This window comes from Coenobita brevimanus, chromosome 97, assembly GCF_032717465.1.
Source record: "Coenobita brevimanus isolate Jiangsu-jjx chromosome 97, ASM3271746v2, whole genome shotgun sequence".
NCBI classification, from domain to species: Eukaryota; Metazoa; Arthropoda; class Malacostraca; order Decapoda; family Coenobitidae; genus Coenobita; species Coenobita brevimanus.
The window spans coordinates 4,777,766-4,805,009 of NC_137050.1; the positions used below are offsets into that span (position 1 = coordinate 4,777,766).

Below are 27,244 nucleotides of genomic sequence, written 5' to 3' on the forward strand. Positions count from 1 at the left end.
GGTGGTCTAGTGGGTGAAGGTGCTCCAGTCGGATGAGACAAACAAGGTTTAATAGGGGTCGGGGTTTATTGCTCACATAATGCTACTCAGGGAAGTGGGAGGCTGGCCACCCTTGCCTTAAATTTCTGGACTGAGTAACCTAGCCCCGGACCCCTATGCACCTGATGAAGGGAAGGGGGATTGGATGATGATGATGATGATGATGATGATGATGATGATGATGTATGTTGCAGGAGGAGCCCGGGCCGATGCAGACCTCCAGAAAACTTATATCGTCCTTCCAGTGGTCCACCATAGGGAAGCTGTCTTTTGAGGTGAGTACACGAGAGAGAGAGAGAGAGAGAGAGAGAGCGCCAACACCTGCGTCACACCTTCCTGTACCTGTAAGCATTATTAAACTCTAGGGTCATAGCCACTCACAATTCCTGTTTGTAATTAGTGGTAAATCGGCTTTATGTTACGGTAATGCAGTAACTTAACAACAACAACAACTACTACTACTCCTTTGCGCTACTACTGTTAGTACTGTTATTGTTTATTATTATTATTATTATTATTATTTATTATTACGGTACTACTACTACTGCTACTGCTACTGCTACTACTACTGCTACTACTACTACTACTACTACTACTACTGCTACTACTACTGCTACTACTACTACTACTACTACTACTACTACTACTACTACTACTATCATCATCATCACTATCGCTAGCATTAAAGACCTCTGTCTATCAAATACCCGACCTTACAATCGTTCAATTTCACTACTCTTCTCACCGCCACATTTTTCATCATTTCCACCACCACAACCATCATCATCATCATCATCATCATCATCACCATCATCATAAGAGGGAGAAATAATGAGAGGAGAGAGAAGGCAGTAGCCACCAGGAGGGAACAGCAGGAGACGTGAGAGATGGAGAGAAAAAATGGTGAATGGAGAGACGAGAGGTAGGGAGAAAAATGGACGGGGATGGGAGGAGAGATGGGGAGAAAAATGAGAGAGAAAAATCAGAGGAGGGAGAGAAAGACGAAAGATAAAGATAATGGAGGAAGGAGGAATGAAAGATGGAGAGAAAAGGCAAAGGAGGGAGAAAAGTGGAGGAGGTAGAGATGGAGGAAGGAGAGAAGAAATCAAAGGAGAGAGGGAGGGAAAAAACATGGAGAGAAAAATCAGATGAGGGAGGGACGAGAAATGGAGGAGAAAATGAGAGGAGGGAGGGAGGATGGATGGAGAGAAAAAATCGCGGGCAAGAGGGACGAGGGAGGGATGAGAAATGGAGAGAATAATCAGAGGAGGGAGGGACGAGAGGAGAGAAAATGAGGAGGAGAAAGGGACGAAACATGGAGAGAAAAAAAACGGAGAGAAGGATGAGAGATGGAGGGACAAATCAGAGAAGGGAGAGACGAGAGACAAAGAAAAAATAAGCGAGAAGGAGAGGAGAGATAAAGGAGGAGGGAGGAAGGGAGGAGGGAGAGATAGAAGAGGGGGGGAGGGGAGGAAAGATAGAGAAGGGAGGGAGGGAGGGGAGGGAGGAGAAAAAAAAAATGTCCTGTGATGGAGGGAGGGAGAAGGGAGTCGCCCACAGCACTTTTAAATTCTTATCTCCGTGTCATCTGTCCACCCTTTATCCCTCCCTCTTGTCCTTCGCTGCCCTTTTCAGACCGCCGGATTTCCTTCTTTTTTCTCTGACCATTTTTCGGTTTGCACTTTATTTTTTTTATACTTGCCACGCTTTTTCTAATATATATTTTTTTTTTTTCACTTTTCCATCCTTTTCTCAATTTTTTTCATTCTGTTCGCATTGTTTTCATCTTTTTTTTTTTTTTTTTTTTTATCTTTTGGCTTTTCCTTATCACTCGCATCGTTCCTTCTCTTCTGCTTCATGTTATTCTCTTCTCTCTTCATCACCCAGTTATCATTTAATTTAGCTCATCATTATATTTACCTTTATATCATTTACTTCTCTCCTCTCCCTTCGCCTCTTCTTCCATATCATTTACCCTCCCTTTATCCTTCCTTCTTATCCTCCCTCGTTCGCCCTTCTCTCACCCTTTTCGCTCAGGGAGATTAAGGCGTTTGGCAATAGATAGGTAGATAGATAGATAGAAAGAGATTTTGATCCTCTTCCTAATCATATTTTTTACTCTTTCTTTTCCCCACCAGTTTGTATTTGTTGACCTGACCCGTTTTCTTATTCTTTTGCCTCCTCCTTTGGACAGCCTCAAATGTCGTCAAAATTTCTGTTTAATTTTGCTGTCCCTCCCTTTTTTTTATTTATTTTTCTGCCCCATGTCTTACTTGGGAGATTTCATCCTTCTCTCTTGTCTGTCCAGCGCTCTCTCTCTCTCTCTCTCTCTCTCTCTCTCTCGACCAGTTCTGTTTTCTCATTCTTTTACCCCTGTCTTCGTCCTTTTTCGGCTCCATTTTCTGTTTGCAACTTTATTTTTTACCCCCCCCTCCCTTTTTTCATCCTTTTCTTCCTTTCCTTGACAAAGCCAGATTTCGTTCGTTTCTCAGTTCGTGATTCTGCTTCCACCATTTGTTTTCCTTTATTGTTTTGTCCTCTTTATTGGTGAGGAAAATTTGGTCCTTTCAGTATGCCCAGTTTTGTTTTCATTTTCTTCCTTATACTATTTTCCCTTTCGTGGACAGCACCAGATGTTTTCCTCCTTCGTTTTGTCTATTTTTTACTTTTTCAGATTTCTCTCTTTAATTGTGCTCCCTTTTTCTCATTTCACGTTTTTCTCTTATATTTATGCCTCTTTATTTTGGGTTGTTTGCTCTCATTTTGTTTTACTTATCACTCACTCCTTTCCTTTCCCTACCCTCACACTCACCCTTCTGTGTCCACCAGATTTCATCCTTTTTCTGACCCTTTTCACGCCTTTTTCTTACTGTTTTGCCCCCTTTTCGTGGACAGCTTGCCTCTCCCTACGGTTTCCCTTTCCTTCACCCATTTTTCTCTTCCTGTTCTATTTCCTTTTATCACTATTTTGCATATTGTTTTTATTCCCTTCCTTCTTTATCACTCATTTCACTCTTCCCTCGTTTGCCTTTTGTTATTATTTTCTGTCTTCTTTTTTTCATTACCTTTTCTCTTCCCTCTCGCCCTGCCACATATGCCTCTACACCCATCCCTACATTCTCTTTCACCACCTGTTCCCTGCTCGTATCTCCCTCTCCTCTCACTCCTCCTAGCTTTCTTTTGTTCGCTCTCTCCTCTCTCCTCTTTCCCTTCTCCCTCTTTCTTTCCTTCCCTCTCCTTCTTCCGCTTGTCCCCTTATTTCCTCCGTCTGCCCTTCCCCTTCGTTCTTTCCTTGTATGTTATTCATCCTGTCTTCCTCTCTCTTTCTTCCTCTCTCTTTCTTCCTCTAGCTCTTTCTCTTCCTTCCTCTTCTCCCCGCCTCTCCTCTTCTTCTCCCTCTCGACTCTTCTTTCCTTCTCCCTGCCTTTGTCCTTCCTCCTCTCCTCCTCCTTCCTCTTTTCCTTCTCTCTCTCTCCTTCCTCTCGCCCCTTCTTTCCTCCGCCCGTCCCTTCCCGTCCCTGCCCTAGCCCGTCCGCGGCCCCAAGGTCTTCCTCTGTCAATATTTACAACTGACCGACAACCCAGTGGGGGTGGCCTGCCGGGGCCCTGCTCATGATGTGATGATGTAATGTGCTCATGTGATGTGCTCTGCTGCTGAGGCCTTGTGCTCATGTGGCCTGGGGAGGATGATGATGATGTGGTGAAATTGCAGTAGCGGTGATGTGGTGTGATGATAGGATGGGATGATTTCTTGTGGTGATGATGTGATGATGTGGCGTAGCGGTATGTTATGTGCAATGTGTTGTGGTGTGGTGGTGGTATGGTGGTGCAGTGGTCTGGAAATGTGCAACGGTGCTGTGGTGAGGTGGTGTGGTGATGATGGGTTGTGATGATGTGATAGGAAAATGTGGGGTGATGTTGCGTGTTGGTGATGGTGGTGTGGTGACGAGGTACTACTAAAATTATCTGCAGTTGTGACGTTGTGTGGTGATAATGTGATGTGATAGTGGCGGTGTAATGATGACTGGATGTAATAGGTGATGTGTGACGTGATGTGCTGTGATGATTTGTCGTGGTGATGTAGTGGTGATAATGTAGTGATGATTTCGTCCATGAGTCGCTGTGGTAGTGATGTAGTGATGACGTGTTAGGTTAGTGTCGGCTACTTCAGTGTTATGATGTAGTGATGATAACTGTGGTGGTTGTGGTGAAGTAGAGTAGTGGTGATCTGAGAAGGTGGAATGCTGTAATGATGAAATAATGCAGAGTAATGAGAAATGAAAATAATAATTGTAAGGTGCCAGTAGTGATGAAATGTTATGACGTATGGAAGTGATGACCTGGGGATGTGATGTGGTATGACGCCGTGTGGTAAGTGTGGTGACGGGCTGGGTGTGGTGAGGAGCGTGTATGGCTAAAAGTGGGGTGGTTCAGGTGTGTGTGTGTGTGTGTGTGTGTGTGTGTGTGTGTGAGAGAGAGAGAGAGAGAGAAAGAAAGAAAGAAAGAAACTAATACCACTACTTCATATTTTCCTCTGGTATAAGTATGCTCACACTATGCCACTCGCCCCTTATATCATCACACTTCATAAGCTTGACGGCAGCGTTAAAACTAGTCCAACCTCTTACCCAGCCTCGCTCATACTAGACGATTTGAGTGTTATTAGAGATAGAGTGAAGCAGACAGGGGAATAGGAAGAATGAGGAAGGGAGGGGTAGGCAGAATGTAGCAGGCAGGGGGACAGAGTAAGGTAGGCAAAGAGAGGTAGACAAGGAGGTAGGCAGAGTGAGGCAGGCAGGGAGCAGGTAGAGTGAGGCAGGTAGGAAGGGAGGTAGAGTGAGGCAGACAGAATGAGGTTGGCAGGGAGTTGGGTTGAGCAGAAAATAAACAATAACAAACAGAAAGGAAATATTACGGAAATAGATGGAGAGAGAGAGAGAGAGAGAGAGAGAGAGAGAGGAATCACGAGAGAGAGAGGAGGAGGAGGAGGAAGGGGATAGAGCGAGAGAGAGGTCATTAAAATTGAACAATAGCCTCGCGACAGTTTTAGTGGGCCATAAATGTAATGAAGACAATTTATAATCGATATCCAATTCATTTCTTCTTCCCCGATGTGTCTTAGGCTGTGAGGATCCTATAGCCCCTCTCGCCCACCCCATAAAGCCGAAAATCCCACTGAGTTGTAGGGGGATTTTGGTTCTTTGTGGTGTGGGTGTGGATGGGGCCTTGTCGTCGAGAAAGGGGCTGTATTTTACGTGCTATCGTTCTATGTGTAATTAAAGACAAAAACGAGCATTCCGTCGCTTTTCTGGCTACTTGGCTGTGTACTTGTGGGTAGAAATGGGAGTCTGTGGGTGTGGGTGGTGTAGTGGTGTGGGTGTGGTTGATGGTGTGGGTGTGTGTACGTGGTGGTGTGGGTGGTGGTGTGGGTGTGTGTACGTGGTGGTGTGGGTGTGTGTACGTGGTGGTGAGGATGTAGGTTGCGGGTGGATGGTGATGCAGGCGGTGGTGGTGGAGGCATAGGTTGGGTGTGGATGGTGGTGCGGGTGGTGTTGGTGGTGGTGTGGTGGTGGTGTGGGTTGGTGGGAATGGTGGTGGTGATGGTGTGATATGGATGATGATACTGGTGTGGATGTTGGGTGGCGGTAGTTTTAGTGGTGTCACAGAGGCAGTGGTGAGTGTGGTGAATGATGGTGATGAAAGGAGGCAGGCAGTATGTGGTGGTGAGGTATGGTGGCAATATTAAGTAGTATGAGAGAAAGAGAGAGAGAGAGAGAGAGAGCAGTTCTTCTGAGTGGTAGATGATGGTGGAGGTACAGGAAGGAGAGGTACGTTTAGATGATGCTGGTGAGGGTGGTGAAGGAAGGTGAGAAAGAGTGGTGGTGGTGGTGGTGAAAGGACTAGAAAATTGTGGAATAGACAGAGGGTGATGAAAAGAAAGTGGACAGCATGTGTGAGAGGTGTACATGGGTGGATAATGAGAGGTGTGGAGAGGTGGAGTGAGAGGTGTGCATGAGTGAAGAGTCAGAAGTGTGGAGAGTGGAATGTGTGGAATGAGGATGGAAGAAGCCGATGTGGATGGACTGTACAGTATAGTGGAGTGAGACGGGGAAGGAGGCAGATAGAGCGGAGGGAGGAGGAAAGGAGGAGGAGGTAAGCAAGGGAAGCAGGTAAGGTGAAGGTAGGCAGGGAGGCAGACAGGTACAGCAGGCACGTAGAAAGGAGGTAGGTAGGAGAGGGAGTTTGGGGAAGTGGAGGCATGCAGAGAGGCAGATAAAGGGAGGGAGATAGGGAGTAGGTAGAGTGAGGAAGACATAGGCAAGTTGGGTGAATCAGGCAGGTAGAGTGAGGCAGGCAGGAAGGCAAGTAGGGTGAGGTAGACAGAAAGACTGATGCAGTGAGGCAGGCGAGGAGGCAGGTAAAGTGGGGCATGCAGAAAGTAAGGCTGAGAGGTAGATTGAGGTAGGCAGGAAGGCAGACAAGTAGGTAAGTAGAGTGAGGCAGGTGGGGAGGTAGGAACGGGAGGGTGAGAAGGGAGGAAGAGGGGTAGGAGGAGGAGGCAAGTAAGGTGAAGGTAGGTAGGCAGGCAGGCAAGCAGGGTGAAGGTAGGTAGAGGAGGCAGGCAGAAGGACGGCAGGCAAGAGAGGCGGGCAGGGAGAGAGGCAAGGGTATTTGAGGCATGCAGTGAGGCAGGTGGAGTCAGGGAGTCAGGTAGAGTCAGCCAGGCAGGTAGAGAGAGATAGGGAGGGAGGCAGGTAGAGTGAAGCAGGGAGGTAGAATGAGGCAAGGAGGTAGAATGGGAAAAGGCAGGGAGGCAGGTAGAGTGAGGCAGGAGGTAGGGTGAGGCAGCAGGGAGGCAGGTAGTCTGGACCGGCCAACAGCTATGGACCAATGAATCTCTGCTGAGTTACCCGGCACACACACACACACACACACACACACACACACACACACACACACACACACACACACACACACACACACACACACACACACACACACACACACACACACACACACACACACACACACACACACACACACACACACACACACACACACACACACACACACACACACATACAAACACAAGGTGCAGTGATCCCTTCACTCATCATCACTATGAATACCCCTCCGCCGCGCATGTGTATAGGTATATAGTCAGCCCGTTGAACCTATGTTTACGTTAAAATACACACACACACACACACACACACACACACACACACACACACACACACACACACACACACACACACACACTACACTCCGCCCCTTGCCACCTCCCCTTCCACTCCCTCCCGCACCATCCCTCACTCCCCCTCCACCGCTTCACCCTCACCCTTCCCTCTCCACTTTCCTTCTGCTCCCCGCCATTGCTCATTCTACTGAATCTACTTACTGATGTGAATGAAGTGCAACTCAGTGTCTCCGTAGAATTAAGTTCCTATTAGTGAAGACTGCTTTTCAAATTTAAGGTTAGGATTGGATCGCCAGACCAATTTGACTCTAACGTTTGGCGACCCCTCTGTTGTTCCATCGTTTTATGTCCTCTCCTCGTATTGCCTTTATAAATGTCTTAATTTTGGCCATCCCTCTCATAATAATATACCCTTAGAAGTTTTAATGAGGTGGTTTATATAGTTACTGTGAAATCTGGCATTATATATGTACGTTTAGCCTAACTGGATGAAGAGCCCTTGCGTGGTCTAAATCCAGATTACGTTCGAGTTAAAATCTGCGGTTCCATCCAGCCTTACCTTCTGTCGACGAGGAACCTGAAAGATGAAACAAACACAGAGACGTAAAGGAAAGTTAGACATGAGGTGAGGTGGTGAGGAATGTGAACTGGCGCATAAAAAAGCAGATGGAGATATTTGTACGTAAGAGGAATGCAGTGATGTGCTGTAGTGTGGAATGATGAAACAAGCACAGGAGAGTTTGACGTGAAGAGGAAAGTTGAGGAATGTGAACTGGAAACATTTGTAGGTATGGAATGTGCACTGATATTTTCTGGTGTGGAATGATGAAACAAGCAAAAGGCATAAAGGAAAGTTAGGCACGAGGAGAGGCGGTGAGGAATGTGAATTAAAATAAGTTGATAGATGGAGAAATTTGTAGACCAGAGGAATGTAGTGGTATGATGTGTGAGTAGTGTGCTAGGGTCCTGCGTGCTGTGCTATGGTATGCTACTCAACGCTGGGCCAATATGCTCGTCTGCTATGCTAGACTAAGCCATGATATGCTTTGCTAGGACTACTGCGGGCTACCCGGAGCTGTGTACCTGTTCCCTGGCCTCCCTCCCCCCTCCCTCTCTCCCTTCCTCTCTCCTGCTCTTCCTCCCTCTCTCCCTCCCTCCCTCTCTCTCTCGTGCCCTGCAGATGCTCAGGTGCTGCCCGCCCTCCACCCTACTCCACTCTACTCCACCTTACTCCATCTTACTCCACCCTACTCCACTCTACTCCATCTTACTCCACCCTACTCCACTCTGCTCCACCTTACTCCATCTTACTCCACCCTACTCCACTCTATCTTACTTCACCCTACTCCACTCTGCTCCACCTTACTCCATCTTACTCCACCCTACTCCACCTTACTCCATCTTATTCCACCCTACACGACTCTGCTCCACCTTACGCCATCTTACTCCACCCTACTCCACTCTACTCCATCTTACTCCACCCTACTCCACTCTACTCCACCTTACTCCATCTTACTCCACCCTACTCCACTCTACTCCATCTTACTCCACTCTGTTCCACCTTACTCCATCTTACTCCACCATACTCCACTCTATCTTACTTCACCCTACTCCACTCTACTCCACCTTACTCCATCTTACTCCACCCTGCTCCACTCTGCTGCATCTTACTCCACCCTTCACTCTACCTTACTCCAATTTACTTCACCCTACTCCACACGACTCCATCTTATTCCACTGTACTCCAACTGACTCCACAACTCCTGCCACTGCACTCGGCCGCATTCTTGCCGCCATAGGAGGCTTCGTAGTGCCTTCTCCTTAGCGATTTATTTTCCATCCCAGCACCGTACTTTCTCCTGTATGCTGTGTGTATCTGTTTAATATCGACACAGTTTTACATCACCAGCATACAAGAGGATTATTAAACTGTGCTGCGTAGACCAAATCGCAGAGGAGTAGGTGTTACTAAATCTGTACCATCTCAGTCCTGTTACTTCACCTTCCACCAGCCAAATTCTGCATTACTCGACCCTGCTCCTGCTATACTCTGTCTACTTTAACCTGGCCTAAAATTGCCCATCCCTCCATCTTGAGTGCTGAGCTGTAAGATGAGAATAACTCAAGATTATGGCACTAGTCACGAAGAAAAGATATGGAAAGGTTGTAGGGCCTTAATATTGTCTTATTTTGTCATTGAGTTACGGGAAATAGGCGGCAAAAGGACGAAAATCTCCTCCAAGTTAAGGTGAACGAACTAGACTCTACTCTTGTTACCTTGAATTTTTACTGCCTTACTGTTTCTCCCTTGCTACTACGATTTCGCGGTTAGTCTTCTGCTTCTGACCACTACATTCCTACATCTCTAAGCAATGTACCTTCGGCTTCTATTTCCACCCTGGAGCTCCAGTGGTACGGTGGTAAGGGTACTTGCCTCGCGTCTCACTGGACAAGAGATCAGTTCCCGGCCGAGGTAGATGGTAAAAGTGAATGTAGTAGTTTTTTTCATGTGTTCTTGCATATTCGAACCCAGATGAGGCTCTCTTGCCGACGTATACACTCTGTTTTTTATATACAAACACTGCCACGCCCACAGAGTACGTTTCTAGATACACCGCTGATCCTACACTCCAAGAGCCTCCCTTATCTCTTCCCGTACGCAAGGCATGGGCTGGGATGGTTCACTCCCGAAGTATTTCTAAGTTACGAATAAGTTGTCCCAGAGAACTCCTAACGCGCAATTTAAGTTCAGTTTAAAGTTCAGCGACAGACATCAGCTTGCCATCCACTGCATTACACATACATCCACACGTTCTGGTAACTCGCATCCACTTCCTCTACATGTCTGGCTCAAGCTTCCACTTCATCGCTCTCCTCATTCCATTTTTCCTCCACCTGTTCATATTCCACCTGTTTTCCACCTTTCAGAGTCTGCTTTTATGTCTGTCTCACCCCATACCGCTTCTTACCTGTCGAACTCTCCTGTTGTCATATGCATGTTGTTTTTCTAAAGCGTTTAAATCAGGCAGGCAAAAATAGTCCTAGTGGTTCATAGTCATAGGGGCGTTAGTCACCTGCACCTCGATTGCGTATAAAGACAATGCGGTACTGTTATGATGGTGGTGGTGGCGAAGACTGTGGTGGAGGTCGTGGTGGAGATTGTGATGATGGTCGTAGTGGTCGTGGTGGTGGTAAGCATTGTGATGGTGAACACTGTGTTAGAGGGGTGGTGTGGGTGAACATTTGATTTGATAGTGGTGAACAGTATTGGGATGTTGGTGATGCCTGGTGTGATGGTGATAGTGGTGGTGGTAAACTTTTGTGGTAGTGGTGAATAGTATTTGAGGAGAGTGGTAGTGGTTGTGGTGGTGTGGTGCAGTTGGTGGTGATGGTGGTACTTGTAACTCGACTAGGCTGGTTTAAACTTACTCTGCCCTTCAGAGGCATTTCCTCGTGCAGACCAAGGCCCCCTCTGTCTCTGCCATGCAGTGTCTTGCCCTACCCGACCTCACCTTGCCTTGCCCTACCTTATCACACCCTGCCCTGCCCTATACTGTCCAGGGGCGTACCCAAGGGTGATAAGAAAGGCGGGGAAAGGAGGAGATCGTTCCCTTTCCTCCCTTTGGCCAATAAATACATTAGAAAACTACAAAACTCTTGCAAAGGAAACTACGGATTTCTAATACTAGTATAAAATTTGAAGCATTCCGTCAAGTTTTCATAACACAAAAAGTATACATTCAGCAATATACAAGTATATATATATATATATATATATATATATATATATATATATATATATATATATATATATATATATATATATATATATATATATATATATATATATATATATACACACCGTCAGTTGCTTTACTAATGATACGCTTGAAATTTTTACTGTCACTCATAATTACTAGACATACCGAACTACATGGAGAAACAAGGCAGATATCCGGTGCCATCGAACATATGGGAATCGGTACTTTACATTCTTACTGTACATAACAAGGCAGCGGGTATTTGGGTAGGGAAGGATTGTGTTTGGGGAAGGGTCACTCAATGAGCCACTAGATTGGACATTATGAGCCACATTAAGCAGTTTTTCTCAGTTTTCTATTATGTGGCATTAAACCTAACATTTTGAAAACCTTTGCACAATTCTGACATACCTCTAAGAATGATGACAATCTTTCGTAATCACAAAATCTAAAGGAACCAGAACCTGAAATATTAGTAGCCTCATTTCACATTCGCTTCCCACCTCCCCTGGTACCCTCCTGACCTTGCCTCCCCCTGTCTTACCTTGTCCCACCCTGCCTCACCCTGTCCTATCCTACCGTGCCTCACCCTGTCCAGTCCTACCCTGCCTCACCCTGTCCTGTCCTACCCTGCCTCACCCTGTTCTATCCTACCTTGCTTTACCTCATGCCGTTACTCTACCTTTTCCTAATCTATCCTACTCATCCATGCCCCATCCTGCACTGACCTTCCCCTGTCATTTCCATCCTTCTCCTCTCTACCCTACCGTACTCTACTTTGCCATACTGTTATTCTACCCTGCTCCATCCTGCACTAACCTTCCCCTGTCATTTCCATCCTTCTCTACCCTACCCTACCGTGTTCTGCCCTACCCTACCGTGTTCTGCCCTACCCTACCCTACCCTACCCTACCCTACCCTACCCTACCCTACCCTACCTTACCCTACCCTACCTTACCCTACCCTACCCTACCCTACCTTACCCTACCCTACCTTACCCTACCCTACCTTACCCTACCCTACCCTACCCTACCCTACCTTACCTTACCCTGCCTACCCTACCCTACCCTACCCTACCCTGCCCTGCCCTGCCCTGCCCTGCCCTGCCTTACTGTACCCTACCCTACCCTAACCTGTTGTCTGATATGATATGACCTTGTTACTGGGCGTGAGTAGTGTACGTAGATGCTCTCTCTCTCTCTCTCTCTCTCTCCCCTTTTTATATCGCAGCGGACTGCTTCCTCCTCGTGCAGATAGATAAGAAAATAAATAATAAAAACAGACAGCGAATGCAAGAGTAAAAATATGCCTACAAACCAAACGATGACGAACAGAAAATGAGTGAAAGGCAAAAATGAATTAGTATGCTAAACGTAGGAGAACAGTGGTGGGGGAGGGGTGGGGAGGAGAGGCAGGGTGAGGCAGGTAATCAGAGGTGAGGCAAGTAAGGCAGGTAATCAGAGGTGAGGCAAGTAAGGCAGGGTAAGAAAGGTGAGGTACAGGAAGGCGGGAGAGACAGGTGAGGCAGGGTTAAGCAAGTGAGGAAGGCAAGGCAAGTGAGGCAAGGTGAGGCAGGTAATCACAGGTGAGGGTACAGGTAAAAATATTAATAGTGAGCACGTCTTGGCTGCCTGCACAAGTTTCGGGTGACTCACAATGGCACGCACATTTCCATATTCAAAGAGCGGGCGTGAACGATGACCAAGGGAAATGAATGGAAGTGAATGGCCATGACGGCACATTCCTCGGCGTGCCACCACCGGCACCGGCACACACACACACACACACACACACACACACACACACACACACACACACACACACACACACACACACACACACACACACACACACACACACACACACACACACACACACACACACACACACACACACACACACACACACACACACACACACACACACACACACACACACACACACACACACACACACACACACACACACACACACACACACACACACACACACACACACACACACACACACACACACACACACACACACACACACACACACACACACACACACACACACACACACACACACACACACACACACACACACACACACACACACACACACACACACACACACACACACACACACACACACACACACACACACACACACACACACACACACACACACACACACACACACACACACACACACACACACACACACACACACACACACACACACACACACACACACACACACACACACACACACACACACACACACACACACACACACACACACACACACACACACACACACACACACACACACACACACACACACACACACACACACACACACACACACACACACACACACACACACACACACACACACACACACACACACACACACACACACACACACACACACACACACACACACACACACGATCCACTGATGCTTCACCTACCGATGTGCCATGCTTTGTCCAACCTTTTGCTCCTCTGCCGCAGTTTCAATGGTCAGTAATCCACGTATTGATGTTCCACTTGCTGTTCCGCCTGCTGATGTTCCGCCCCTCATTACAATTGCTGATGTTGCGCCTGTTGATGTTGGCTCTTCAGTGCTGCGAACAGAGACACAGATCCAGAGATACAGGCAGTTATTGGCATTGACGGCGTGTGTCTGTCAGGTGCGGATATCAACAGAGTCAGCCTGGCACGGTACACATTACACGAAGTTTTTCTGGCGCTACATGAAGAAGAAAAAAAATTGCGAGTACAAAGTATAATCGAAATAATGACCACGCAATGTGTTCAGTATAGCTAGAAAACTGCGGCCGCTAAAACATCTAACACATCACTGTACCACTTCTGCCCTGACAATCGATAGTCCCGTCGTATTAAGAATTTAAGATTTTAGTAGGGAAAAACAGTGGGAGGGACAGAATTTTTCTTCCTCATAAAGGTAAATACCAAAGACATTTAACAGTTCACGGAATGGAATGAATCCTTTAATTTGTACATAAAAAACAAATAAAATAAATAAATAAATAAACAGGCTCACGAACACGATAGCACTGTCCTTCGGCGGGTCAGAGAGTATAAGGAAGATGTTTAGATCCGATATAAAGAGGGCTGTCAGTTGTCTAAGAAACCCAACTTCACTGAGATAGATGCGGAATGTCATGAGGTGGTATTAATTAGAGAAAGAACTGAAGAATCGGCACGGATGTTTCAAAGTTGCTGTTGGGTGAGTGAGTCAGGCAGGACACCTTGAGTAGCCGTAGTGAGACGAATTGGAAACTTATATTTATCATCCTCTCCTCAGGCAAATTTGGAAATATGATGATTTTGACGCGCAAGTGACTGTAATAAGTGTGTGTGTGTGTGTGTGTGTGTGTGTGTGTGTGTGTGTGTGTGTGTGTGTGTGTGTGTGTGTGTGTGTGTGTGTGTGTAAGTTTACAGACAACAGAATAAGATTGTTTTTTGAGAGTATGCAGGAAGAGGCCTGCTCCCAGTGTACATAGATGAAACACAAAGGATCAGCAAAGGAGAATGGCCAGCAGTCATAGTGGTTGTGGACAGGTGTACAGGTAGTTCCAGGACTCCCCAGCACCTGCCTTCCTTCTTCCTTGGTAGTTTCCCTGTTCTTCTTATGCCTATAGCCTCCTTTGTACATGTATTATCGAATGTTAACATCGCACCACTCATATGTCTCCTGCTGTTTGTCTGCTGCTCCTCTGCTTGTAATATCGCCAACTGAGGATCTACCTACTGTTCTATATACTGCAGTTTGTCCACGTTAACTTGGCAAAGACTTCGTCCTTTGTAGCCTATTACTCGTAGCTCAGCGGCTGAATAAAGCAATACAGTACTGCTACCTCACACCCCAAAGCATCCCCCTGAAGAAAAGGAGTTAATGTAATAATAATAATAATAATAAAGTCTGAGGGAAACAAGGTATGAAATTAATTACAAGGTCTCCGTACTGTAGGGGTAAGAATGTAGTTACTGTGTCTCGGATGAAAACCAATAATTCGCTCTGGCGGTGTGATGGTGGTGGTGAGGGTGATGTACTGTGTGTGTGTGTGTGTGTGTGTGTGTGTGTGTGTGTGTGTGTGTGTGTGTGGAGGGATGCTGCCACCACCACCACCGCTCCCGGCCATGTCCGCACCCACCACCACCACCATCACCGCAGCCACACCACTGCTAAAACTACTACCACACCACACTACATTCCTTGTCATATCATCACACTGTTATTCACCACCACTACTGTCTCGCCACCGCCACCATACCACACCACATCACTACTAACAAACCACAGTACACGTCACCACCACTCTACACCACACCACACCATACTGCACTACACAACACCAATATGCTGCCCGAGACCACACATTACACTACACTAATACATCACACCACACTACAATACAGCGCACCACACCACACCACACAGCCACACTGCACAGCCACCGCCACCATACACAGTGTACAAAAACAAGAGCATTTACTGCTAACAGGTAAACTCAACAAAAACGAATTTACTGTAGTTTACGCTTGGATACTTCCTGCTTAGTATACCTGCATTTCAAAGTATTGCGTTGTGTGTATGGCAACGCGTCAAATACCATGAAAAGTGATATATATATAAAAAAAAGAGCCAAATACTATAAAAGCTGGATAGTTTGCAGTAGTAGAATGATGTCTTTGTGTAACATGAAAGAGAATTATTGCACTGGCAGCTGTTGTTTTGATTATAGATAGAGTCTGTTCACTCAGACTTGGCGGAGATTTTCGTCCCCTAGTTCATTGATAGAATGAGACAATACTAGGGCTCTACACCCTTCCCACAGCAGCACTTCTTCGTGACTAGCAGCCACAGCCTAGTCTTAATCTCTTGTTACAGCTCAGCATTCAAGATGGAGATATGGCAATTTTTGGACATGTTAAAGTGAAGAGACTGTAGCATCATATTGTAGTGTTCATCTCCTGTTACCTTTCGGCATTCAAGATGGAGAGATAGCAGTTTTAGGCCAAGTTAAAGTGGACGGAGTGTGGTTGTTATCAGCCTTTTTTCTCTTTTTTTTTTTCCTCCCCCAACCCCCCTCCTCCCCCCACCACCCAGCCACCTTCCCTAACACCTCCTGAATTACGCGCTGGGCCGGGGTCGAAATCACCTGACTTTTTTTTTTCTCTTTCTTTTTTCTTTTGTGACGTTTTGCTAATACATTTTTTTTCCCTCCGAGAGTCAAAATTCGAGGCCGGTTTTCACAGTTAATGTTTCATGTGGAAAAATCATTATAAACCTAACTTAGATGGCACACACACACACACACACACACACACACACACACACACACACACACACACACACACACACACACACACACACACACACACACACACACACACACACACACACACACACACACACACACACACACACACACACACACACACACACAAAGGTACAAGAGGCCACGAAGGGTGAGCCTGAAACAGAGGGTCGTATTCTAGAATGGGTTGCTTTGGAGATTTCGCAACACATTTTCCGTAGAGACTTTCTCTCTCTCTCTCTCTCTCTCTCTCTCTCTCTGTCTCTCTCTCTCTCTCCCTGGGGTGGGATTCACCAATATATTTACGATTATTTCCTGCCGTAACTTGTATTTGTTTTCCCAGGCTGAGCTAGAGAGGTGGGAGAACTCGGCGCTCTCCCTTCCTTGTTCATCCTGCAGAAAACGGATATAGCCTACGATAACATTCCTCTCGTAACCGATTATCTTATTTCTCTTATTTACTTATTAGTTATTTATTTATTGTCCTCTTTACAAAATTAGATCTGGTTACGACAGGAAATCAATCGTAAAATTAGTTTGAAAGTCACCCTGGGCCGTATCAATGGCATGGGTGGATGTTTCGTAACACCTCATCCTAGGCGATTTTGACTTTGCTTATTACACCCCTCTTGTCTTGCGTGCTACTGGGGCAACCGATGTCGATATGAAAGAAATAATCAACATACAGAACGAAATTAAAGAGCAATGGGTGAAATAAACAGCTCAGGATTAGGTGCCACGAACTCTCCAATGACAGCCAGGATGCGGCCAGTCAACACAAAATACTTTATCGTCAATATCCTTCATTATTTTTATCATACTGCTGTCATTAATTTCTCGTCAGTGTGGGAAAGCGAGAGACAATAAAGAAAGGACTAAAAAAAAAATTGTAACTAAATAAAAAAATCGCGGTACCTAAATTAGAAAGGAATATGGACAATTATTTAACATGGTCTCTCTTATCGTCTTCAGAATCTTTCGATCTTTCCCTCTCCCCTCTTCTCTTTCGGTCATTTGTTCTTTTTTTTTTCCATTCAGTTTTCCGTTCTTCACTTTCGTCTGCTTTCTCCTTCATTTTCTTTTGCGTCTTTACCCGTTCCTTGCTTCTTCCTTTCTACTTTGCTTTCGTTCCATTCTTTGTGTCTTCCTTCAGTTCTTCCTTGCATCCTCGCCATGTCATTTCCTTTTCTTGTCGTCCATGCTTCATTCAGTTTCTCTCTCTCTCTCTCTCTCTCTCTCTTAAATTAGCTCGTGACGAAGTTAGATTAAGTAAAGGTTAAGAAACAGGCAAGATTAAGGAATAGAGGAGGCAGGGGATGGGTAAGATAGGGAGCCGTAGGGAGCAGGGAGGAGTGGATAGGGAGCAGGTAGAGGAGGGAGGAAGGGAGAGGCGAAGGGAAGTGAGAGGAGAGAGGAGGAGCAGGAGGATGCGAGGGATGTTGGGATGAAGTGTGTGTGTGTGTGTGTGTGTGTGTGTGTGTGTGTGTGTCTAAGCAATAATATGTTTATGTGCTTGTGTGTGTGTGTGTGTGTGTGTGTGTGTGTGTGTGTGTGTGAGGGAATACATGTGTTGGAGAGAGAGAGAGAAAGAGAGAGAGAGAGAGTGTGTGTGTGTGTGTGTGTGTGTGTGTGCGTGTGTGCGTGCGCGAATGTGTGCGTGTGCACATGTGCGTGTGTATGTGCGTGTATCCGTCTGGCTGGCTTGGCTACTGTTCTCCGCGTACCCCCCAAACCCCTCCCTCCCCCTCCCGTCCCCTTCCCCCTCCTACCCCCCACTCTATCCCTACCCTGGACTCTTCCCTCTTACCTGCCATCCACCTCATATCTCTCTCTCTCTCTCTCTCTCTCTTCTCCTATCCTTTCATCCAGTTTTCTTCACCTTTCCCTCCCAACATCCTCTCTTTTTCCTCCTTCCATCGCTCCCTCCCTCTCTCTGCCCCTCTCCACTATCCACCACTTTCTCTCTCCCTCCCTTCTTGCATTTACTCCCTCCTTCTCTTCCTTTTCCCTCTCCCTTTCTTCCCTCCTTCCTTCAGTCTCCTTACCTCCACTCCCCTCCCTCCCTGTCACCTACCTACCCCCCCCTCCACCCTTAGCCCTCCTTTTCCTTCACATCCCTAACCCCGAATCATCATCATTCTCTCTCTCTCTCTCTCTCTCTCTCTCTCTCTCTCTCTCTCTCTCTCTCTCTCTCTCTCTCTCTCCCTCCCTCATATCTTTTCACACCTTTTCTTCATTAACTTCTCCATTCCTCCACGTCTTTCTCAGTATTTTCTTCTCACTGCCCTTCTCTTTTTCCCCCAAACTCCTCACTACTCATGCTTGCTCCTTTCTCTCCTACCAATTCCCCTCCCTTCCTCCTCCATTTCCAACTTTTTTTTCCTCCTCCACTCTCCCTCCCCCTCTCCTCTTTTTTGCCTCCCTCTGCGCCTCCTTCCACCCTTCCTTTTCCCTTTCCTCCTCTTTCTCTCTCCTCTCTCCCTCCCTTTCCTCCCTCCACGCCTCCTTTCTCTCCACCCCAAGGTCTCCCCACTCCAGAATGCTACTCCCACTCCGCTCCCCGTGATTTGCGACCAGGGGCAAAATAATAGGGAGGAGGGGAGGGGAGGGGGAGAGGGATGTGGTGGGAAGGGGGAGGGGGAGGGGAAGTGGGTGGGAGGGGGAGATAATGGGAAGGGGCGAGGATAAACAAAAGTTGGGGAGAACTGTCGGGTGGGGGAGGGTGGGGGTTAGGAGAGATAGAGAATGGGAGGGAGGAGAGAGGGGAGGAGAAAAAAGAAGTTGGAAGGAGGAAAGTAATGGATAAAAAAGGCAGAAGACAAAAACTGGAGGGAAGGAGGCTAACAAAATAAAGTTGGAAAGATTTGTACAGAATGGGTGCAGTGCAGGAGGAAAAGAAGGACGAAAAACAAAGACCGAAATAAAAGAGAAGGAAGACGAATAAACAGGAGGGAGAAGTAACTTTCCCAAATTTCATCGGACAAAGGTGCTACCGGTATATACAGAGTGACCCAAGAGTAAGGACACACACATGAAGCATCGCGACGTATTTCATGTATATATATAGTGACTCCTGGCCCATCCTGTGTGTCCGGCTCCACTATTCGTTTTCCAAAATATCCTCTTTCGAAGTCGGATTATTTCGGTTTTCGACCTCATTGCGTAGGCTGTTGAGTATCCCCAGTTTCACAAGAATTTATCAAAGGCAGCGTTCACAGAATAATAATCAAGAGGATAAGAGGGCATGGGATCGTGGGCAGGAGGGTGGAAAGGCAAGGAAGAGTGAGCAGGATGGCAAGAAACAGAGAACAGAACAAAAAGAGGGCAAAGGATAGTGGGTAGGGAGGTAGGAAGGCAAGGGATTGTAAACAGATGGGTAGGAAGACAAAGGATAGTGGACAGGAGGGCAGGAAGACAAGGAACAGTGGGTAAAAGGATAGGAAGGCCAGGGATTGTGAGTAGGAGAGTAAGGGATAGTGAATACGAAGGTAGGAAGACAATAGATAATGAGCAGGAGGGCAAGGGATTGTGGGCAGAAAGGTAAGGAGGCAAGGGATACGAGGCTGGAGGGTAAGAAGGCAAAGAAATGTGGACAAGAGGATAAGAGGGAGACCAGTACGGTTGGAATTTAGTGTAATGGACGTGGACAAGGGACCGATAGCATCCGTAAACTCTGTGGGGCTCCATCTCTGTTCTGAACCACACCACCTGCCACGTAGCTCATCCAAGGGGACCGTTTTATTTTTTCTTTTAATATTTACTTCTTTTCTCCTTTTTAGCCCATTCAGTCATACGACGTAATTTGTATCATATTCTTCGTACTACATTACAGCGTTTTTCAGCTTTGGGGTGGCTTTTCGATTTAAGAGTTCGATATAGATTTCATTAAGGTGACCGTCCGTTATAAACTCCGCAGTCAGATTACGTAATTTTTAACATTTTCTTTATATCCCTCACATAGTTTTATTCAGCATAGGAGTAACTTCTGGATCGAAGGAGTTAGATCTACACTACATTAACCCCTTCACTACCCAAAATCTCCCACAGACAGTAAGAAGTCGTCTGTAGGTTCCAAAAATGAGAAAGAAATCATGATGTTTGGTTGAAAGTATAAACATTCTCATTTTCCTCCACATGACAATTCCAGCGCCATCTCATCCTCCACGCCTGCAGATGAGGAGTGACATAAGAGGCTTCGTAGCACTTCTTCCTTAACTATTTATTTTGCATACATTAACATTTTCTTGTACGTTAATCATATCGTGTCAGAGTCGACTTAAGTTTTGCATCCATTACATTTAAGAGGATATTATTGAGATGTAGTGTGCAGGATAAATCACTAAGGAATAGGCGTCACGAAATCTCCAGAGGCACTTAGAATACAACCCTGACTCGCTTGGTGTTAGAAGGTACGAGGGGCAAGAGTTTCCAGACCCTGTTCTTTCCATTTTCAATTGTTTTTCTTTTCATTTTCTTACGACACGCAGGGAAGACGTGGGGACATTTTTTCTTTCTCTTTTCATAGGGGGTTTCGTCCTATTTGGAACAGTTTACCGAGATTGGAGTACGTTACAGAGCTTATGGTACAGAACTTATGAAGAGAAATTAGGCAAAGGGAAGGGACAAATTAAAGGGAAGCGGTAGGAGGGAACGAAGTGGATGAAAGTTGTGAAGCAAGTGGATGGGAAAAGAGAGAAGGGTGTGCAAGAAAGTGGAGAAGAGAGAGGAAGGTGTAGAGAGGGAAGAAAGAAGACAGAGGGTGTGGAGAGAGAGGAAAAGATAAGAGAGTAAGGTGTAGAAAGGGTGGGTTGGAGAAAAGAGGAGGGTGTAGAGAGGGGGGAAGGGAATAAAGAGTACGATGTGGAGAGAGGGAGGAAGGGAGATGAGAGGAAGATGTGGAGGGGAGAGAAGAAAGGATGTGCTAGGTTGGAGCAGAGGGAGTGGATGATGTCTCTCCCATGTAAGGGATTGAAGCTTGGGAGAGAGAGAGAGAGAGAGAGAGCTGGTCGAGGGAGAAAGAAGTGTAAGTGAGCAGTGAGAGGAGCTCCCTGCTTGCTTACCCACCCTCCTGCCTACTCGTCCCCCTGCCTGCCTACCCATCTGCTTACCTATCTACCTGCCTACCCACCCCCTACCAACACTCTCATTGCCTACCTACCCACTCCCTGCCCACCTACCCATCTACTTCCCTACTACCTTCCCTTCTGCCTATCTATCCACTGCATAGCCACTCCTGCCATCCCGCCCCTGTCTACCCACCCATTGTCTACCCACCCCCTGCCTTACCCCTCTTTCTACCTACCTTACCATCCCCTACCTACCCACCCCCTACCTACCCATCCCCTGCCTACCCATCCCCTGCCTACCCACCCCCTGCCTATCCATCCCCTGCCTACCCACCCCCTACCTATCCATCCCGTTCCTACACCTACCTTCTGCCTACCTACCAGCTCACTAGATAGGTAACTGCAGTAGCCACCAGTAAAGGGAACATTCCTGTCTACCTACCTGCTTACCTGCTTGTCTACCTACCTACATATCAACCAGTTTGCACATGTACCTCCCTACTTACTTGCTACTTACCTACCTACCTACCTGCCTGCATATCTGTCTACCCACCTCCCTTCTTACCACTTACCTACCTACCTACGTACCTGCGTATCTGCCTATCCACCTGCCTACATGCTTACAACGTACTTACCTGTCTACTTACTGTACTTACACTACATACCCACCTACGAACCTACTTACCTACATAGATTTTCAACCAAATTCCTAACATATTCATTAAGGCCTTGAGAGAGAGAGAGAGAGAGAGAGAGAGAGAGACGCATTTTCTTGCTTTATTCTTGCTACTTTCAGACGTTTTTATTCAGCTTAGTAAAGGCCCCTCGTACTGAAGGGGTTAATGGAGGCTCTAACCCCTCCAGTTCCAAATGTCAATCTTAAATGGAAGAAATTTGACAAAAAAGATGAATAAAAATAGCATTCTTTGGTTGAAGGAATAAACCATTGCTCCTATATACTTACCTGCCTACTTATCTACATACCTATCTACATACCTACCTACATATCAACCTACCTACTTACATGCCTACTTACCTACATACATACATACATATATATATATATATATATATATATATATATATATATATATATATACATACATATTTACAATACATATCCCTATACATAAATACATACCTTTCCACCGTCTTACCCTTGTATTTACCCTTCTGCCTTCTAACCTCGGTATCTTCCTACCTACCAACCTAACCTACCTACCTACTTACCTGCTTCCTTACCGACCAGCTTACCTTCCGAGCGAGCCCTAATCACCTTACCTACTTACACGGCTACGGTACGTCTCGGCATACCTACATCCTTGGTACTTGCCACACACTCTACTATGCTCCATTCATTTCTACCTGGCTTAAATTTGCCTGCTTCTGTTCTTAATGCTGAGCTGGAGCCATATATTTACTCTAGAATGCGTTGCTAGTCAAGAAAAAGTGCTATGGAAAGGATGTGGAGCCGGAGTGTTGTCTTATTCCGCCACTGAACTGCGGAAAAAAGTTGCAAAAGGACGAAAATCTCCGTCAAGTTAAAATGGAAGAAATATGGTACTAGTAAAGAAGAAGTGCTATGGCGAGGGTGTAGAGACCATGCATCATCATATCTACCTGACCCATTATTCATTTCTATCTACTTTTCAGCCATGCATCACCCTATCTATGTTCCAGCTAATTTACGTAACCACCAAGCTAACTGTCTAACTAACGGCCCTCCTTGCCAAACGATCAACTTCCGTACAACTGCAACATTCAAGCAATCAGACTTTTTCTTCCTCCTGTACACGTCTGCGTCCAAACACTGAGTCTCCTTGACTTCTGAAACATCAAAGACCCCAGCTTTTTCTTTACCCTGTACACAGCAATAAGTCCCTGCCTACCTTCCTTCCTACTTGCCTTCCTACCTACCTACCTACCTTTCTGCCTATCTACCTTACCTCCCAACCTACCTACACTCCTACCTATTTACCATGCGAGATGCCTACTTCCTCCCTCCCTGTCTACCTACCTACCTATCTGCCTTGCGAGCTGCCTACCTGCCTGCCTGCCTGCCATTAGAGGCCGGCAGAGAGGCAGAGTCTGGCTGGGCCGCTGCTACCCGGTACTTAGCCGCTGTAAAGAACATCAGAATCGGTCAGGCTGGGAGTGTGGCCTCGCGGGTGCCAAGGAATTCAAGGAGGTCGGGGCATTTTTCCATCCATCCTTGGGGCTCTGGGTTTGATTCCTGGGGTTCCACGGGCGTCTGGAGTGTTTGGGGAGCCGGAAGAACGCGTGTGGAGGGGGAGTGGGGCCAGGGTGGAAGGCTGGGTGGAGTGGGATGGAGCAGGGTGGAGCAGACTGGCGAGCTCTGGCATCAGGGTGCGTAACACAGTGGCTCGTCCCTGCCACTTGACCGCCTACCAGCCCGCCCGCCGCCCTCCCTCTCTACCCCCCCCCCTCCATCCTCTCTTTCCACTCCCCTTCTCTCTCTCTCTCTCTCTCTCTCTCTCTCCCCTGCTTCAGCTTATTCGACCCTAAACAACCAGTTCCTCAGCATAATCAGATAGAACTTACTTTAGAACGGTAGTCAGAGAATGAAGTTTTAAGTGAAGTTTCCAGTGAAGTTCCATCATCCTAAAATTCCTCTGTTATTACTCCAAGAAGTCACTCTCTAACTTAATAAATAAAAAAATAAATAAATAAGCATATGAATAAAAAGCGTTGTATACTCTTTTTACTTTAACTTGGCGTAACATTGACGTCTCTCCATTTTGCATGCTAGGTTGTAAAAGTGAAGAATGTAAGTCAGTAAGTCCGTGTCTCTCTCTCTCTCTCTCTCTCTCGCCACACACCGACAGACCCACACGTTATTGCATCTACAACATTGTACACAAGAATATAATACATTTCTCGCAAGATACTCGGTAATTACATACTCAGAAGATCTTTATAGTGTAACACGCTAATCATCATCATCATCATCGTTCTCACTAATACATGAGGTGGAAGGAAATAGGATCAGGAAACCGAAAAAAAGAACTGTTAACAGAACGTCCAATGAAAAGTGCCAAACATCCATTCACTCATTATTCAAGCCTTTCTCATTCTCGGCTCCATCCCACAGGCCTAATGATCCACACGAAAAATGCACCTCATGCTGGTGGGAGAGAGGCTATTCCGTCGCCTGCCAGGTTAAGATAGAGGTGCAGCCTCTGTTATGTGCCTCTTCGTATATGTTTCGGATATTCGGTTCTGACTTTCCTCTGTTTACTAGCTTCCTCAGCTTACTTATTTACACATTTTCCTGTAATGTCCTTCCACCTTCGTTTGGGACTTACACGCGTCCTCGTACCCTGAAACTCAAGCTCGTGTGTGTGTGTGTGTGTGTGTGTGTGTGGACAATCATGGAGGCATCACATGTCTTAGTCTCACTCCAAGACAGATATTGAAGCACTCACCCAAACGTCTATATCCACTTACACAAGTCTTCTTACCATAATAACTTATGTAAAAAGTAACTTACGCATAAGGGAAAAACGAGATACGAGTATGTGTCTGAAACTCAATTACTTTTTTTTTTTTTTACAACCCTGCGAACGGAATGAGACAAGTGGTATAATTTTTGCAGGTTCGTCCCCCCATACCTTGCGGAAAAATTCGAAATGTCTACCCGTCCTCCTGTGTGTCTGTCCATTTGTCTGTCATTCTATTATACAACGCCTCTTACACAACTGGATAGATTTGAATGAGAGCTGGTGCAAAAAAAAAAAAAAAAAAAAAAAAAAAAAAAAGGAAAACACTAGGGTCAAAACACAAAGTTTTCCTCATCGGGTTCACCGCCTCGTGATGGCTCCTCCCCCTCAAAAAAAATGAAAAAATAAATAAATGAAGAAATAAAGAAATAACCAACACAGATGTTCATCAGAAACCATCGAGATTTTGCACACCTCCCCATTATCAAATTAGAATGACTTGGAAAAAATTTTGGTTAACACATGTAGATTTTGACATGAAGAGAAGCCCCACTTTTTTTCCTCTTATTTATGAAAACCATGATGAGGACAATAGTATCTGTTCTTTGAGCCTCACTGCTGGGTGCTGTCTGTACTGTGGCTTGCAGGCTAACCAATGCAAGACCCCAATTTTATACTGGCATTCGTGAAAACCATAAGAGCAAAATATATCTGTATTTTTGTGCCTACTGTTGAGTGGTCTTCTGTAGCGTGGCATGCAGGCTAACGAAATGTAGTGCTCGAAACAGTTCCGTAAATGTTCCTCAGAATTTGGCCATTACATACACCTTCGCTGTCTCAGCTTTAATATTACGACAGTCAGTGTCTCTCCACCACTAACCTCATCACTTTGCTCCTCGACCAACAGAAGAAGAAATTCGAGGTGCGTGCTCTGAGCTATCCCGGGAAGCTGACGTTCTACACGACAAGCGACGAGAAAAGCAAGCACCTGTTGTACCTCTGCCGCCTCACACACCAGTACAACCTCGCACTCCAGCCCCGCCTTGCTGAGATACGCAGGCTGCAAGAGGAAGGTACGAGGGCAAGGGATAGTGAGCACGAGTGAGCAAAAGGTCAAGGAATGGTGGGCAAGAGTGCAAGGAGCAATAGGTAGGATAAGGTATGATGGACAGGAAGACAAGGGATAGTAGCCAGGAGGTCAAGGGATAGTCGGAAAAAGGGCGAGGGATACTAGGCAGGAGGTCAATGGTTACACAGAAGGAGGGCAAGGGATAGTGGACAGAAGGACAAGGGACAGTGAGTAGGAAGTCAAGAGACAGTGGGCAGAAGGACAAGGAACAGTGGGAAGGAGATCAGGGGACAGTGGGAAGGAGGTCAAGGGACAGTGGACAGGAGGTTAAGGGACAGTGGACTGGAAGTCAAGGGACAGTGGACTGGAAGTCAAGGGACAGTGGGCAGGAGGTTAAGGAACAGTGGGCAAGAGGTCAAGGGACAGTGGGCGGGAGGTTAAGGAACAGTGGGCAAGAGGTCAAGGGACAGTAGGCATAAGAAACGCCCAAGGATGTAGGACAAGACGACAGCTGTTAGAAAGGTAATAGCGTGGACTGGGCAGTACCACATAATAGCTCCTTTAACCATAGGAAGTGTTTTTATAGCATTTCTGCTTGCTCCAGTCGATTTTATGTAACCTGTGAAAATTCTAGTACTGAACAGGTTAACTGAGCTTGTAAGTACCCCTTTTAGTTTCAGAATTCCCCCTTAAATTGAATAAAATGTCCGGAGGTAGCAGGGGAAAAAAAAAAAAAAGTTACCAGATTGAGGGCGTTTAAGGAAATAAAATCTTCACATTTAGGCCCACTTAAGTACCATGAGAGCTACATCTACAATGAGACAGCTCTGGTATTCTATTCCAGGTAACGTAAGACTGTTTCACTCATCTGAGGGTAAGTCATAGTAGCCTAAGTATTAAAAAAAAAAAAATCTTCATATCCAGACCGCCGAAGGTACCGTGAGAGCTACATCTACAGTGAGAGGTACAGTGAGGTCGGGGGACTGAGTGACAGCCTTGGGGGACTCCGTGGGTACCTGGGCAAGGGCTCGGCAGACCAGCGAGTGTCCGTCATCTCAAACACTTCCTCCAACACCACCTCCGGCATCGTCTCGGACCGGGTGCTCTCACTTGACGGCAGTGAGGGTCAGTACCACCACGTTATATTGGCTGACATTTATCGAGATTCATTGGGGATGTTGAGTAATGAAATGTATCAATCAAACAGCAGGAAAGAGTGAGCTTCGGTGGATGAAAAATGCGTAGTAAGGAAGTTTATTGATAAGATAGTGGAAGACAGTGTGCTTAGATGGTACACTGACATATTAGCAAG

At 46.2% G+C, this 27,244-nt stretch overlaps 1 protein-coding gene across 1 annotated transcript in view; it reads left to right on the forward strand.

Moving 5' to 3' along the window:
* The window catches only part of ex (FERM domain containing expanded), a 96,033-nt gene that overhangs the window by 54,801 nt on the left and 13,988 nt on the right, over positions 1 to 27,244 (forward strand). Inside the window, exons 7-9 of the mRNA XM_080283396.1 lie at positions 234 to 314; positions 25,771 to 25,936; positions 26,857 to 27,057. Of these exons, the coding sequence (XP_080139522.1) occupies positions 234 to 314; positions 25,771 to 25,936; positions 26,857 to 27,057 (448 nt within the window). The remainder of the gene's footprint in view (positions 1 to 233; positions 315 to 25,770; positions 25,937 to 26,856; positions 27,058 to 27,244) is intronic.